Source organism: Sinohyriopsis cumingii, chromosome 2 (assembly GCF_028554795.1).
Source record: "Sinohyriopsis cumingii isolate HCF-2022 chromosome 2, ASM2855479v2, whole genome shotgun sequence".
Taxonomy (NCBI): domain Eukaryota; kingdom Metazoa; phylum Mollusca; class Bivalvia; order Unionida; family Unionidae; genus Sinohyriopsis; species Sinohyriopsis cumingii.
The window spans coordinates 136,829,134-136,845,961 of NC_142962.1; the positions used below are offsets into that span (position 1 = coordinate 136,829,134).

Sequence of the window (16,828 nt, forward strand, 5' to 3'; positions counted from 1 at the left end):
GAAGTCAAACAAAATAGATCAATGAAGTAAGAAAAAAATAATGTAAATTTCATATAAATATTGGCTTCATAATATAAACAAACTTTACCATTGTACAGATTTGTCCTGTCATTAGTACTTACAGGTACAGTAAAGATTGAGGTTCCTGACACTGTGCCTTCACTGATTGTAATTGTGTACTGTGTGGATGGGATTTGTGGAGCATTGTTTCCAGCACTGGTGACATTCACATACAAGTTCTTTGTTGCTGATCTAAAAATAAGAAAAAACTGAAAGTTAGCAAGCAAGAGAGATATGAATGAGAGCCAAATAAAATATTTATAACAGGAAAAATATTTGCACATGTACTTAGTTAACAAATCTCATAAATGAACAAAAGAATTCCTTTTATGGACAAAAAGTCAAAAGCATAAAGCATTCCTTTTTGTGTGTGGGAGGAGCATTCCAAAGTTAATTGTGCATTAATAATACAGTGATGTAGACAATGATGTCTACTTAAAGTTTTGTTTGCAGGAACTGAGGAAAGACATAATTATTTAATGGTCATTAGAAAAGAAATAATTTGTTATCTTATTACTTACCTGATAGCATCTGGAGGTACGGCACTATCTGAGGCTTTAACAACAACAACATAGTCACCTGGATAAGTGACCCGTCCGCTGAGGCTGACATGACCTGTATTGGCATTAATGGTGAAAAAGCCAGATGGCACTGCAGGTTCAATGCTCATAATGGAATAGGCCAATAAGCCATTAGCACCAGAGTCTGCATCTGCTGCATTAACCTTGAAGGGAGGGAAAAAAAACAATTGAAAATCCTAAGGAGCATGATGCATTTCCTATTCATCCATTCATTCATAACAAGAGAGCAGGCCTGTCCATTATAATGGCATAATTGAAGAACCATTGGTTGAATGGTTATAATTGCACTTTTAACACATAATTATTACTGCTGTCTATATCATGTCAGGGCAATAGAAGTAGAGACCATTTTCTAATCACTCACAGTCTGAACATATGAATATTTGATCACGTGTTGACACTCTACTATCCAAGCTGCAGCAGCTCCTGTGTTGCAAAAGCAAGAGTAAATTTCAAGGTTAAAAAGGGGCTATCACTCAAATTCTGATATAAAAATGTGCAAATCAAACTTAGTTTAGATGTTACAAATATAAAGCAATCATACAAAGTTAGCTACAACAAAACATTGATCTTACCTCATCTAGAAATCTAGAAATATGAAATTTCCATGAATGGTTATGAATTTGAATGATTAGAAAAGAGTTATGTAGAATCTCAGCATTTGATGACATGTTGTTAATTCTGGCAAAGCTTAGACAATAATGATGGAGTCTGTTAAGTCCACAGTCATAGCAATGCTGAAAATCTTTATAAAAAGAACTTGATGCTGATGGTGGAAATGTGGTAATTATGTCTCACTTTCCACTAACATAGGCTTTTCAATAATCAGTGTCCAGATGCTTGATGCTTTTCTTACCTGAACAAGAAGCCTGGAGGACAAAGTATAATCTCCCTCAGGCACAGAAACACGGATTGCTCCAGTTGATGTAAATACAGGATCATTGTCATTTAGGTCCAACACCAGTATTGTGACAGAAACATCTGTGAATCTTGTTTCAGCTGTATTAATTTCTGTCACCCTCACCTGAAATAAACACAAAAATACAAGTGCATGATCTAGATTAAACTTAAAGATATACGCTATCCTATCTAATGCATTGCAACTATTCTCTTCTAAATATTTTTACTGATTCAATTAAATTATCTAATTGGTTCAGAAGCTTTCAAAAAGAAGATTTACATTAAATGATGATCATTTGTTGCATCACTGTACAAGAGAAAAATTATAATCTCTTCTGCACTAAAAAATGTTTCCTTGATTCAATAGTTTATAGTATATTTGAAGCTTCTAACAAAATTGGTAAGGATATCTTTTTCACATATATTTTTGTTGTGGTGTTCTTGTTAAAATCTTCCTTTGACACTTCACCATAGCACTGATTTCCTCTTGACTGTAAGAATTTCAGGTCCCAAAAAATGAACTATAGATTTGTTCATTAGGGGACTTATGCAATATCTTTTAATTGAGTTTAAAAACTTAAATTACAATGATCTCTCAATAATCTGTGTATGTTGTTTCTATAACAGTTAATTAAATGTCAAGCCCTCCAATGGAAGCTTGTGCTTAAAATATAACAGTATGGCACATATGGATCTATTTTCTCTTTCTTTGAACAGTATTTGTTTCATTATATGTTTTTCCCCACAACTACCAAAACAACCAGTCTATTCATTATTCGATCTTGTATTATGGAATCATTCTTGTGTAACATTTAACTTATCATGACCTATTCAGCACACACTTTTCCCTGTCTCTTATGCAAATGACATAGAAACCAATTTATCCTAGTAAAATATATTTCTTCAAGAATACTTGTCCAATCATAATACCTTAGGAGAACTACTACTATCTCGCAAATCCAGCCATCACAGATGCCACTTTTAGCTAAAGGGAGCTTTACATTCTCTGCAGACGTTTGTGGCGGTCGGGCAGAATGATCTCCCCTTAGGTATAAGACTTGGCGGCAAAGCCAAAAGAATAAATCAGTTACTATGGAGCGGAAGGCATGCTCTCTATGGCTGTAACTGCGGGGAGCCAAGGAGGGTGAATGTGTTTTATGATTGGGTAAATATTCTCAAAAACATTTTACAAAAAAAAAAATGACTCTTCTTCAAATACGTTACCGAATCATAATACCTTAGGAGAGTAGGTAAAAGGTGGAGGAAGGTATATCCCCTCACCCAAGATATACCATCCTAATGTATGCGAGACAGCTTCTAGGTAACTCGAGTGCAGGGGACTACATCTGTCAGGACACTGCTTCCAAAAGGGAAAAATTTTCCCTAGCAAATCAGGAACTAGTAAAGCCACGTCTTAAAAAGCTGTCGATCGACCTGGAAAGTTGACCTGTTGAGCTGCGGGTTTAGGTCGCACCAGATCGAATTGGACCCTTTGGTATGACAGATCTCGACAGACAAAAGCGAGAGAATGTGGTCCCCGATCTCCATCCCACAACATGAATGATGTCGGTTATCGAACCGTTTCGGTCGAATGCTAGGTTGGTGGCAACTGCTCTAACCTTGTGAGCCGAAATGCATAATAAATTTGTTTGAGGTGGGGTTATTTCTCTATATGCAGAGTGAATAACCCGCTTAATCCAGGACGAGATAGTCTGTATTGATATTCCCTCCTGCAATTTTATGAGCAGTAGTAAAAGGCATAATCTCCTTCGACGCTAAGGCTCTAATCCATTAAGGTACCACTTGAAAGCCTGAACTGAGTCGTGTAGGTGGCCTTCGGTTTACGTGTCTAGATGAGACAGAGGTTTCATGATGAAAGTCTGGTTACACGCGGAAGGATCTGTTTTGACGCACTGGGATAAGGGCTGTTGTATGACTGAGCCCTAAAAAGATGATGTTGTTGCCACTCCTGATCACTCGAACATGGCCTAGGCAAGTCATAATGGAAATAGGCCATGTGTGTGGGAGGAGTATCGTCCGATTCATTGAGATGGGACAGGTTATCGGATGCTTGACCCACGTAACCTGCCCGTATATCTTAAGAATGAGAGGGAAGTAATGGCTGTTGGTTAAGCTCTTTACCTCGTTGCTCTGCAAGAGTCAAATCTGAAAAGAATCGCCAGTAACATTGGCTCTGGAGGAGGTGACTTGGGTGCCGGGGCAGTTTCTGATCTTGTTGATTTTCGGTGTTTAGTGGCTGAAGGGATAGAGGTCGAGTTGTCACTTTTTCTGCCAAAAACTCTTGTACGGATGACAGGTCAGCTTGTAGATGGATGATGTCATTATCTTTTGAATTCTGCTTCCGACAGACAAACAGAACGGAAAGTGCTATTCCTGGATTCGATAAAGTAATGCTTGATAATAGTAGGCAGAATGAATATTTATGGTGTATATTTATAATTCTCTATAATTAATTCTAAATACCTTGATTTTTTTGATAGGAATCCGAAAAGACTGTGTAGATACATTAGAATTAATTGCTAGGTCATCATGCGAGTGTGTCTACTACACACGAGTGCATATAATACTGATTGAGTAACATGATTTGTTTGGTGATGTGTGCTTAGTCGTGAGGGAATATGGGCTCGTGTGTGCAGGCAAGGCGATGGATGCCGTTTACTCGCGGATTTGGGTTCAAAACTCCATAGAGTATGAATTAAAAATTCTCTAACCTGTATGATAGTATTATTTGTATATATATATATATATATATATATATATATATATATATATATATATATATATATATATATATATATATATATATATATATATATATATGTATATGTATATAGGGTTTTCAATAGACGCATAGTCTTTTGATGCGTGGGATTTGAATATGACCAATTTTTGTTGCTCGGAAATTACGAATTGTGCGTTTGTTTACGCACGTAGAATGGACTGAAGAATCAATCTTATTTACTATTGATTCTCCTTCAGCATAGGCTTTTACTAAGAGTGTGCTGTCCATCATGGCCGTAGAGATTGATCTTTTATTAAATTAAGATATGTTATCTGGCACGGGCCCCTTACAGGCTCGGGCTGCCCCGTGGTTATATTCCCGGTTGCCTCCCCCCCCCCCCCCGTTGGCCCCGCTGTCCGTAACGAATTTACTGTAGGAAGCACTGCTTGCAATCTCCTCCACAATAGTTTACACTTACTTGGCCAATAATATCGCACCAATGGAAGGTACATATATGGGCGGAGCTAACAGCTCACTGATATCACGCTTACGGCTTAGGCGCATTTGAATTAAGTTTGATTGTTTTGATATTATGTTTGAAGTTTATGATAGAGAGTAGTGAATGGGGATACTAGAGCCTCAATGGGAATTAGCATTACAGACCCCCCCCCCCCCCGGAACATATAGCCTGAATGGAAATTTAACATGGAGAAAAATCGTGGGAACATATAGCCTGAAGGGAATTTAACATGGAGAAAAATCGTGGGACGATATAGCCTCAAGAGGAATTGAACATGGGAATAGGGGACTGTATAGCGTCAAAGGAATTTAAGCAGGGTGGGACTGTATAGCGTCAAGGGAAATTGAACATGGGATTTTTTTTTTTTTAAATTTTTAAAAAAATAAAAAAATGAAAAAAGGGGTAGGCAATTGAAAGTCATTCTCTTTTCGAGAAATGTGGGTGGCCCTGAAAAGGGCCTTTGGGTTTCTTCTGCTTTCTTCTGCTTCTAATTTCTTCTTTTTCTCCACCAACTTCTTATTTTCTCTTCTACACTCTTTCTCTTCTTTTTCTTCTCCTCCTCTTTTTACTTCTCCTCCTCTTCTTTCTTCCTCTTCTCATTTTCTTCTTCTTTTTCAATTTTTTCATTCCATTCTCTTATCCTTATCCTTTCCTCTTCATCCTCCTTCTCCTCCTTTATTTCTTTCATGACACCACTTATTATGTCCTTTACTTTTCTTAAGTTGTTAATTTCCATCTTTACTCGATGGGGACTATAAGAATAATGGTCTTCATTGAGTCTTACTAACATCTGCTCCATTATTCCTAAATTGTCCAAAACGTCTTGCAATTTTTTCATTTTGTCAAGGTGGTTCGAAGCCATCTTCTTTTTTATTCTTTGTAGAATGGTGCGAACGACGAACCTTGTGGGTTCCTATAGTGAATGTGCGGACGTGAAGGAAAACATCCCCCTGAAACATAAAATTGATCTTACCTAGATCATGACCAAACAACGCGCGGATGTGAAGGAAAACATCCCCCTACTTTTCTCATTTCATATGATCTACTATCCACATACGTTAACCATCAATAAACAATCCCCAAATCTACTATTTACACACACAAATCATTAAAACCAAATCCATAATCTACTATCCACACAATCGTACTTGAGCTTTTACAGAACCCTAACTATATTCTCGACATACGCTAAGAAACAATGAACCAACCCATAATCTACTATTCACACAAACATACCTGAGCTCTTACAAACACGAACACACAAACACATACCCTCACACTAAAAAGAGTCAGTGTTTATATTAACACTACTCTACCTTCACACATTGGCAAATTGATGGTTATTTCTTTTCTAGAGTATTGGGTAGCTCTGAAAAGGGCTGTTGGTTTTTTTTTGAACTCCAGATGCACCTATCTAATGATGGCACCTTCCTGGCCTGGCGCCACACACGCATCTTCTTCCCCAGTCTCCTTTCACCTTTCTTCTTGGGAGTGCAGAGGCGGGATATGTGGCTTCAGAATCCCAATTTTCTGTCTCTGGGATTCTGAAATTTCCTCTCTCCTCTTCTTTGTTTCTTCTCTCCTCCTCTTCTTTTCTTCTTCTTCTTTCCTCCTCCTCCTCTTTCATTCTTGTTTCTTCGACAATGGCCTCCGCGGCCAGTTCATTTAGTATGCGCCTGACATATTCCAGGTGCATCTGGAGTTCTAGCAGTTTCACAATTCTGGTATTCATTGTTTTGTCAACGAATGAACAGGGTAGCTAGACTGTCCAGTGAGTTTCAATTTATAGTAGTGAAAGCGCGGACGTGAAGGAAAACATCCCCCCCAAAAAAACCATAAAATTGATCTTACCTAGATCATGACCAAACAACGCGCGGACCTAAAAGAAACACTCACTCACTTTTTTATACTACCCATTCCTATTCTAAAAAATTTTTTCATTAATGACTTCAATATACTATCCACATACGCAAAGCAATCCAATCAAACCCCCAAATCTACTCTCCCCACACCTCAAACAGCAAAAAAAATCATCATTTTAATCTACTATCCACACCAACTTACGTGATCGGTTACAAACACAAACACACAAACACATACACTCGCACTATTAAAAAAAAAGAGTGTTTATATTCACACTACTCTACCTACACACATTGGCAAATCGATGGTTATTTCTTTTCTAGAGTATTGGGGTAGCCCTGAAAAGGGCTGATTTTTTGTTTGCTATGGCAATCTTTTAGTTTCTAAGAATGCGATGTCCTCTGAGGATAGACTTTCTGGCGATAGGTCTGCATCTTCGGAAAGAGAAGAAGAACTCTTTGGTGTCGATACGACAATCGACAAAGCCTCTGTCAGGTTCAGGTTGCTGCTGCTGCTGCTGTTGTTGTTGTTGTTGTTGTTGCTGCTGCTGCTGTTGCTGCTGTCTCTGAAGTCTGTACTTCTCTGTCCACTTCTTCTCTGAAGAGCTCTTCTATCAGGTCTTCAGTGACTTTTAACATTCTCACATTCTCTATCTCTTCTGGCTTCGGTATCAGACTGTGTCTGACCCTATGCAAATTCACGTAGGCTTCGTTTAGCTTAGCTAGTTTGGAGCACATCTTCGTAGGAGGATGAGTCGACAATGGATGGTTAGACTGGAAACTACCCCGGTTCTTAAAGTCAAAGCGCGGACGTGAAGGAAAACATCCCTCCACGGTTTTCGAGCCGGAACGTTCAATGAGTGTCATGAGAGGGATAGTAAGAAGTCAAAGAGCATGAATCAAACATTTGTATAGCCAAACAAAAGGCAAAGGCATTTTTTTTTCAAAACACAACATTTTTTTATTCAAAAATCACTTAACACTAACCAACAACAACTCTAACATATTTTAACAATAATCCAACATTATAACATCAAACATTTTTTCTTCAAATGACAAACATTTTTTTTTCAATTTACAGTCTACTTTAAACAGGGCTGACAACGTTGTGAATGAAATTGTGATTTCCACTTTTGGAAGTCATTAGGCCATTGATGGACACTACGTTTCCTAGCTTGAGACAAAAGATAAGCATAATGGTCACAAAACCATCGATCTACTTTCACATCGTTTCTAGAAGAAGAACGAGGATCAAAATGAGTCACTAAATGTTCTAAGGAATAGCCCAGGCTGCGATGATGCAGAAAATACACACAGTACTGTCCACACACCAAGGAATCTGTGCCTTGTAATTTCACATTATTGAATCGGGTGGTCTGAGCATTTCTTCTCATAAAGTCGATGATATCGTCTTCCAAAGGGGGCAATCCGTACGAATCGAAATATTCCACACATCCTTCTTGAGGAAAGTAAACGGCTACCCAGTGGGTTCCTGGGAGATGACTGTCGTCCGTGTTGATGACATAAGCTAGATGGTCTTGAGGTTTGAGATGAGGGAGTTCATCTTTAGCACAGACGACAGGATTCCAAGAAGCCGTATACGAACTGTCGTTCAAAAGGTAATAAAGTTCCCAGGTATCCATTGATTTGTGTGTTTTGTTTTCTTTTTCTTCACAGGTAATAATATGTCATCAATTCGATCCTGACTTTTTGCTTGAAAATGTCTGACAAATAACCGTTTCTTCGTTTCGTCTCCTCACTCTGATTCAGGAGAGCTTCGATATGATGGATCTCTTGAATGGTTAATGGTGGACAAGAATGTTCAAGCAAGTCTTTATACCACTGATGCAACACGACTTCGTCCGAGATGAGACTCCAAGCTTCGTCCAGATACTCGTCCAATTTTTCTTCTTGACTCAGCATTAGGCATTTATCGTGTTGAATTTGACTGGGATGATCGTTTTGACATCCATAGCAATCTTTCTTGATCAATTCCGTCATTTTTTCAGCCAAGTGTTTGGCAAAACATGAGACTAAATGGGCTTCTTGTTCTGGCCATCTCGACTTCATCATGATCACTTCTTCTTTTTCCACGGTCTCCTCACATTCCATCTCCAAAGTTTCTCCACTAGATAAAGAGGGATAACAGTCTTCCATGGTTTCTAGTAATCTAGAATGACTTCTCTCAAACTGTTGATTTCTATCGTATTATCAAATTCTGCATACAGGAGGACGTTCAACGTTGGATTAGCAACAGCGGGGTTTTGGATTGCAAACTGAATTTCCACACGAATCTGGCCGGATTTTATAGGGTGAAAATGTCCCTCGTCGCTGCCTTGGTCTGGAGTGAAATCGAAAGCCCACAAAGCATAGCCTCCTTCGTAATCCTCGTACGTAATGCCATGACTGGTGTTGGTTCCTAACTGTCCCGTGGCTTCGTACAGGGACAAGTACGATCTCAAGTAATTCTTCTGGGCAAAGTTAGGTTCAAAAGGTCGGGTACACAAGGTCTTGCCATCGCGACTGACTTCGATCTTGGACACGTCAAAGTGTTTAAAGTAGAAAGTATTTTTATTGATAGCTCCGTTGAAGGCTTCATTCTCGACCATACCAATGATTAAACGTTTGGGTAGCTGTCCTTGGAACAGATGATCTTCGATCATGGATCGTTGCCCCTTGGGAATAGTGAAAGTTTTCACTTCCACGCCTCGGATCGGATACTTGGCGGTCGTTCTGCTCAAGGTTTGACTGATGTCGTTACCTACTTTAGGTAATACTTCCACACGGCGTACGTAGAGTCTGGCTTCTTGGATTTTGGTTTTGTAGTTGTCAGCATCAGCCAATAAATGGAAAGCGGCACTGCTCCGATTCACTCTCAGGCGGACATCCACCCCGTTCAGCAAATACTTTTCTTGCAACCACATGTCCAAATGCAAACGGTCCATCAGTTCTAAACTCTTTCCATCTTTGATTCTGTCTCTTCGTTCTACAAATCCCGCATTGTTTGTATTCTTTGGATTAGTTTCGAATTCTTCAAACTGGTTTGCATCGTCAGCTTCCCATACCACACAGGCATTGAGATGAGTGTTCTTGGCGTCTATTCCGTACGTCAAGAGATTTTCCAGGTAGGCACGATAAGGGTAAGTATCCATGCTGCTACTGACTAGTTTGTTATTCAAGTACAAGTCCACTCCACTGAACAAGGAATGCATGATATTGTTGACGGGAGCTACTGCTTCATCGTCTATAGCATTTCCATCCTTATCTTGAACTTTGACTTTCAGGTACAAGTAACTGCTATTCAGATCGATGTAATCTTCGGGTTGTCCTTTGATTTCAAACTCGATGGGAGCAGAATCGGTCAATGAGGAGACGGGGTGAAATTCCACCCACTGGGATTCTTGCATGGTCATCATGGTGGGTGGCATGGCAAACAGATCCAGTTCCGACTTCGAACAAGCGCAAGACTCTCGGTGCATCATTTTTTCTCTTTCTCAATAATCGAAAACGTCTAAGTCTCGAACGGTTCTTCTTTTCTTGGCCTTTCTAGTTTTAGACATGTGAAGTCTGGTGAAAGGGTGTTTTCTTCGTCGTCTCTTTCTGCCTTGTCCTTGCTGAATGCCTGATTCGGTAGCGTGCAGGCCATTTATAGGTGTGTCTCGTCGGCCCAAAAGGTCTTTGCCCGTTTGCAGCAAGACATTTTTGCCTGCCCTCATGAAGGCTTCTTTAGGGTTTTGTTTGTCGATGATGACATTTTGGAGAAATTCTTTGCCTTGTGTCAGTGTCGCATCTTTCAAGGCGTGCAATCCGCGTGTCACCATCGGTTTCAACACCGGGGCCACCGAACGAAAGGCCGATTTTAACATATCTCCTAAACCGTGTCCTCGCTGTCGTGCAACCCTTCGGTACACTGGATACATGACGTACGAGTCGTGAGAGAACCGTTTTCGAAAATGGAGTTTCCTTTGGTGAATGGAATATTTTGTCCCAGATCTCCTTTTATAGCAATGTTGACCGTGTCCAAATACGACTTGCTGACAGGCAAATAATGAGGATGTACAAATTCCCGGTGGACGTGATAGGTGTTTCCACCTTCCTGGTCACTGGTTGTGGTACTATCCACTTTGAAAGGAATGACACGCAGTAACGGCACAGAGGTGTGTCCCACCACGTTGTACTCCACCACATCGGAATACACAAACATCAAATTCAGTCCTTGGTTCAGTTCAACCGGGTTTTTAAAAGCTCTGTAAAAATCCATATTATTGTTGATCTTGGGGCTCCAATTGTGTGCGACCATTGTTGGATATCCACCCAAAATTTCAAACTACCATTGAACCTTAAGGACAACGTTTGGGTATCCTGAAATTTGATCATGAGACGACGAGCCACTTTATGGTACTCCAGGGTGACACGTTTATTTAGTTTGTTCAGGGCTTTGCCAAAGGCTAAGTTGAACCTATCCGCAATAGTGTCCACCAAATGTTGGCCACTAAAATAAAACTCTGCGGAATTTTCAAGGTGTAGATTTTGAAGTCTGAATTTTTGTTTGGTTGTTTTACGTCGCCTGAAAACCCGATGTCATTCATGATGTCTTGTAATTGTTGGTTCAGGATTTCGACCTCAAAAGTGTTTTGCTTTTCGGTGATGTTTTGGATTTGTGTAGGGTGAATCATTTCTACTAAAGCCACTTCCCAATGGGCTTCGTGATCTAACTGGATGGCTTGAGGTAATTTGGCCGTGTAACAGCACAACGTGTTCTTGGGAAACACCCCCATGGAACTGTCACTAGGTAAGGTTAAGTAAAATTGGTGTTTGGTGACTCATAATTCCAGAGTTCTGTGGCTGTCCGAGGGCTTACTGGACGTCAGAGGTGTGTCTCCGCTCAAAATGGGGTTGTTGTTGTTATTGGAGTGGTGACTGGCACTGGCACTGGACACAAGGTTCCCGTGGTTTTCGTTCGAGGAGAATTTCAGGGAGGGATTGGGAAGCAGGTAACCGATGCAACTGCTCAATAAAATGGTCCACAATTGTTTGTATCCTTGTTGCAAACTCAAATTGGCGATGGATGCCCCGATGACACAATATACCACGAAGATTTGGCAGAAAAAGACGATTTGCGTTTTAGGCACACGTTCTCCGCACCACACCCACAAGGGTTGTTTTTGTAAATCTTGCACAGAAGAACTAGGTGAAGGAGTGGTCGACGTAGCTGCGTCTGTGTGAAAAGGCATGATGGTCACTTCTTTTTATAGTCGATGACTTGCGAAGCGTCGATCCAAGAATCAAAACTGGGTGGATATCCTTTCCAACGTCCTTTGACTTCTTTGACACGTCGTTTGCCCACTTTACGGGTTCTGCGTTCGAGAATGCTTTCGATGTCGTACACGTCGTCTTCTTTTTTGGTGACACGTTGTAACTCGGGCAAATAAAACGTTCCTTTGAGCACTTCTCCGTTCATGTCTTCCAATTTATAGACGGCAGGATGACGACCATGCACTCGTCCAGTGACACGAAACAATTCGGTCGTCCAGTTAGGTAAGTAACCTTTGTCGAAAGTGCGTTTGGTTTTGCCAATGCGCACCCAATCTCCTACGGCCAACTCTCCACTTTTCTTGGGGACAGCCCTCGTCGGGGACGTACCAAACAGGCGCTCAAACACCAACACTTCGTTGTCGGGAGTCACTTCTTGCGGGGCACGTCCGATGCTTCGATGGTAAGATTGGTTGTACGCTTGCACCAGGTACGGTAAGATGTCGATGTATTTCAGAGTGTGGTGATGCGTAAAATATTTCCACATGCGTTCTTTCAAAGTGCGTTGAAAACGTTCCACGATGCTGGCTTTGGTTTCGGGATTCTCGGTGGTAAAAAAATGAATGTCACGTTTCTTTAATTCTTTTTGGAAAGCTTGGTTCAGAAATTCGGTGCCTTTGTCCGTTTGCCATCGAAGAGGGTGACGACCGCTTTGTTTCAACACCCGTTGCAGGACTCGCACTAACTCGCTGCTCGATTTGGAAGTCAAGGGCACGACCCAGGCAAATTTGGAAAAGACGTCGATGACACAAAACAAATATTTGTAGCCACGATTGTAGCTGGCCAAATGAGAGACATCGGCTAAATCGGCTTGCCATTGATGATCGATGCCTTCCACTCGGGTGCGACTTCTGGCAAACTTGCGTCGAATGGGTTTGTGTAAAGTGTAGGTAGCTTGTTCTTGTAACCATCGTTGCACTTGAGGTAAACGGAGACTTTTCAATCGAGTTTTGGCAGCACGATACAATTTTTGAACTCCTGCGTAACCTGCAGGATGAGAGGGATCGTAGTAAATGCTGGCTAAGACTTTTTCCATTTTTTTTTATGTTTGTGTGTTAATAAAACACCCACTCTTGGAGGATGCTACTCTTTATCTCTTGGGGTACTTTCTTGGATTGCAATGCTTTGCGTGTGCGACCGGCAATAGGTGTTGAAGAGGAGGATGTCTGAGCGGGGGATATCGGTTCTTGTTTCACTTCTGTCTTCACTTCTGTCTTCACTCTCTTTTTCTCTTGTGATGAAGAAGGGGTGGCCATCATCTTTTTAATCCATCCAATTCTGGAGGTAGGTGGTGTTGTTAACTTGCGTACTTTTTCTGGTGGAGTTTGAAACCCTTCTTCTTCTTCTTCTTTTTCTGCCTTGGTCACTGGTAGTGGTGGTACTGGTACTGGTACTGATGATGGTGCTGGACTTTTCATCAAGGTCTTAAAATCTTTCAGAGTAGGTAGAGCTGTTTCGTCTAAAGCTTTCTGGTGAAAGAGTTGCAGTCGCTGCAAGAGTTGACCGTACTTTTGCGATTTTTCTGTTTCTGACAAATCTTGGCGATCCATCAAGGACTGCAATTCGTGTTGTAACTGGGACATCTCGCTCAAATTGGGATTGGGAGGTAAATGCGGGGTGCGTTGTTCTTGCCACCGATGGTATTCCATCCATCGTTTGTAAGGTACTAAAGCTAGTTTTCGTCCTTCCATGGGGTTGTCAGAGGTCGATTCTGAGATCTTGGGACTTCCGAAGGCCTTTTTATCTTGCTCCCACCAGTCCTCCCAACATGGTTCCCAAGACTCCTTTCAGTATGGGGCCTAACAAGAGAGGTAAAATGCCTCCACGTTGGACCAACATCTTCTTTTGACGAATGGGAATTTTCTTTTGAACCATTTGGCGAAGAACGTGACGATGTTTGCTTAAGCATTGTTTATGGTGTTCGGACAAAGGGATTGTGCCTTTCAAAACGTTCAAACAACATTCGCACACGGTATTGATGACCTCCTTGGAGGCCGATTGAATGAGTTTTTTTTCCGTAGAGGTGAAGAAGCTTTGGACAGGACAGATAACATGTCCTCATGTTTGACTAAACGAGGAGGCAGTACTTTTCTTTTCTTTCCTTGGGGTTTTTTGGAGGGTGACATCTTTGAGTCTTCAGGAGCACCAAAAAAGCACTGATACCCCCGACTTGGTCACAGACCTTTTTTTATACTGGAACGCGTCGCCACTGATTGTCTTTACGTCGTATCAGTTTGAGGACAGGCATGACACGTCGTGCAGGGGTACGCAACGGACTAAATCGAGTCAGTTCTTGTTTGGACAAATCCAGTAAACTTTGTAACATGCCCGATCTTTCTTGGACTTTGATTTTGGGAGAAGGTACTTTGTGAGCAGCAGCCACTGCCACTAAATTGGAGGGTCCTGCCACTGGGGAAGTTCTTTTTGGGGTCATCAACGGAGAAGTTCTTGGTGTGATCAACGTCTCCAAGTACTCTTCAGTTCTTGGTGTCATCAACGGAGAAGTGGATGAACGTGAGCCTGCCGGAGACGCAGTCACCGCCGTGGCAGGTCGTGGTTTGCAAGTGTAAAGTTGCGTCCTGGCCGAAGTGCCTCTCTTGCGACTAGTTTTCTTCTGTGGACTTTTCTTTTTCTGGGGGCTTCTTTTCTTTTTCTGGGGTGGTGTCTGGTCAGAGGAGGGTCCCGCCAGTGGAGAAGTTCTTCTTCTTGGGGACCTGGTCTTTTTCTTTTTCTTCTTGGAGCTTCGTTGGACCTTTTTCTTGGGTATAACTTTGTGGGTATTAGGATCCCATCTTAAGAGAGAGCGAATGATGACCCCTCCTAGAGTACCACTCCCTCCAGGTTTCAAAATGATTTGTTTTTTGGTTCGAGTGTCGATGCGGGGATCGGCCAGTTGGACCAAAGCGACTTTGTTTCGATCGAAAAAGCGTTTGGTTTGATGAGGAATCTGAATGATTCCTTGGAGTATTTGACGTGCCGTCATCGTGAACCATCGTAAGACTTCTTTGAGACTAGCTTCTAAGACACGAGCTCGTATTTGTGGATTTTTTTCTCGACTGATGCCATACAAGGCACGAATCAATTTGACGGGAAGATGAGAATGAAGGGACGTCATGTTCAAAATGTGTGTGAGACAGACGAAAAGGGTCTGAGGTTTTTATAGATTTTTTTGTGGAGTGAAATTAAATCGAGGTCGGAGACGTGTACAGGACAGGCCCTCCGTCTTGGCACCAGTGGTGAAACAAGTGGGTACGAATCGCAAATCCTCGGGGGTTGTAGGTTTCAAATCGACGAGTAAATAGGCATGTGGAGTTTGAGTGGCATCGTCGTATGCCTGAGTCAGCCAAGGTGTCCCTAACTGTTTGGCTAAGACTTGCACTTGCGATTTATCTCGAGGGCTTTTAAATAAGACCAGGTAATGGGCATTGAGACTGATGGTGCGATGGGTTTTACTTTGTTGAAACAAATTTTGGGTGATGTAAACGACACTGGCATTACGGTGATGTCCTTTGCGCGTGAACCACAGTTTAATTTCTTCTTCGTCTTCTCCTAACATGTCGTCGAAAATGACCAAATGGGTTTGACGGGAGTCAGAGACTATGCCGTCGTCTTCTTCAGGAATGCCTTCCACAAACACGATGGAATCGCCTTGACTTTCTCGCAAGAGGCTGTACGCCGATTGCCACTCTTTGTAACACCACACGATCCGCTGAGGTGGCCGATCGATCAAATGATGTTTATGTTCGATCAAACGTTTGACGAATTCGGTTTTGCCTGAACCGCTAGGTCCAGCAATGAGCATGTTAAAGGGATGGCGAAGATACAAAGCCTCCCAACTGGCACGATCTAAGTGTTCGTCGATGACTTTGACAGTAGAGGAAGAGGGAGCAGAGACAGTAGAGGTAGCCATAGTGTGAGAAATGTCACTTGTGAAGCGAAAACAAACAAGACGAGAGTTTATATACTTTTTTCAGAACACGTTTATTGAATGTTTCAAACATGAATACGAAAGACAAAAATACATAAAAGCCAAAGGCTTAAGTACAAGGGTAAAAGGCACATGATAACTATTAACGTGGAATAAACACAAGTGTCTGTACAACATGTTTTGGGTAAAGTTCTGACCAGTTCTATAGTAGGGGGTAAGGTCACACAAGTGTCCTCCCGAAAGGGTCTTTCAGGTCTGTCCACGACAGTCCCGTCCTGGGTGACGGGTTCTTCTGGCACCGTCACTAACACGGGTTGAAAAGTAACTTTTTTCCTTGAACAACTCTAGTGCATACTGGGCCACTTCTTGGGTCCAAGCCTCAAAATCCCATTCTTTCCAGGCACGGACATCTGTCCAATGGGGATGTAAGTCACAAGCTACACACACATCGTCATACACATCTTGGGTAGCTAAAAGTTGACGAATCTTTTTTTCCTGTTGAGGTCGAGAAGTATCCAGATGAAATCGCAAGGCTTTGAGCAAAAGGAGTTTTTCGTGACCATTTAAGGCCATGGGGGTATGGTAAGTACTGATCGTAAAGAGTCCACAAAGAATCGGCTGGTAAACGAAATCCCAGAAAACAAGTCACTAAGACACACACCACTTGTCGACCCAAATTGAATGGATACAGTTCTTGTAATAATCGATGGTAATGATCCACGGTTTGAATATGGTCATTGAGTTCCTTCCACGGAATCTGTTGGATTACATACGATAAAAGTCGTGGCATGGCAGCCTGTTTTTATAGTCTCTTTGTTTCGGAAACAATACACGTACTTTCTAGCCAGACATCTTCGTTCTCCAGTGGGGAATTTAAATGTTGCATACTGTAACCGAAACGTCAGACTTCGTTTAGAAGTT

General features: G+C 41.6%; 1 protein-coding gene across 2 annotated transcripts in view; it reads right to left on the reverse strand.

The window, feature by feature from the left end:
* Positions 1-16,828, reverse strand: part of LOC149805910 (protocadherin Fat 4-like) — a 274,413-nt gene that overhangs the window by 188,650 nt on the left and 68,935 nt on the right. For both annotated transcript variants that reach the window (XM_089950674.1, XM_089950675.1), the window contains exons 14-16: positions 1,498-1,665; positions 582-784; positions 123-252 (exon numbers count right to left, since the gene is read on the reverse strand). In XM_089950674.1, the coding sequence (XP_089806800.1) occupies positions 123-252; positions 582-784; positions 1,498-1,665 (501 nt within the window). The remainder of the gene's footprint in view (positions 1-122; positions 253-581; positions 785-1,497; positions 1,666-16,828) is intronic.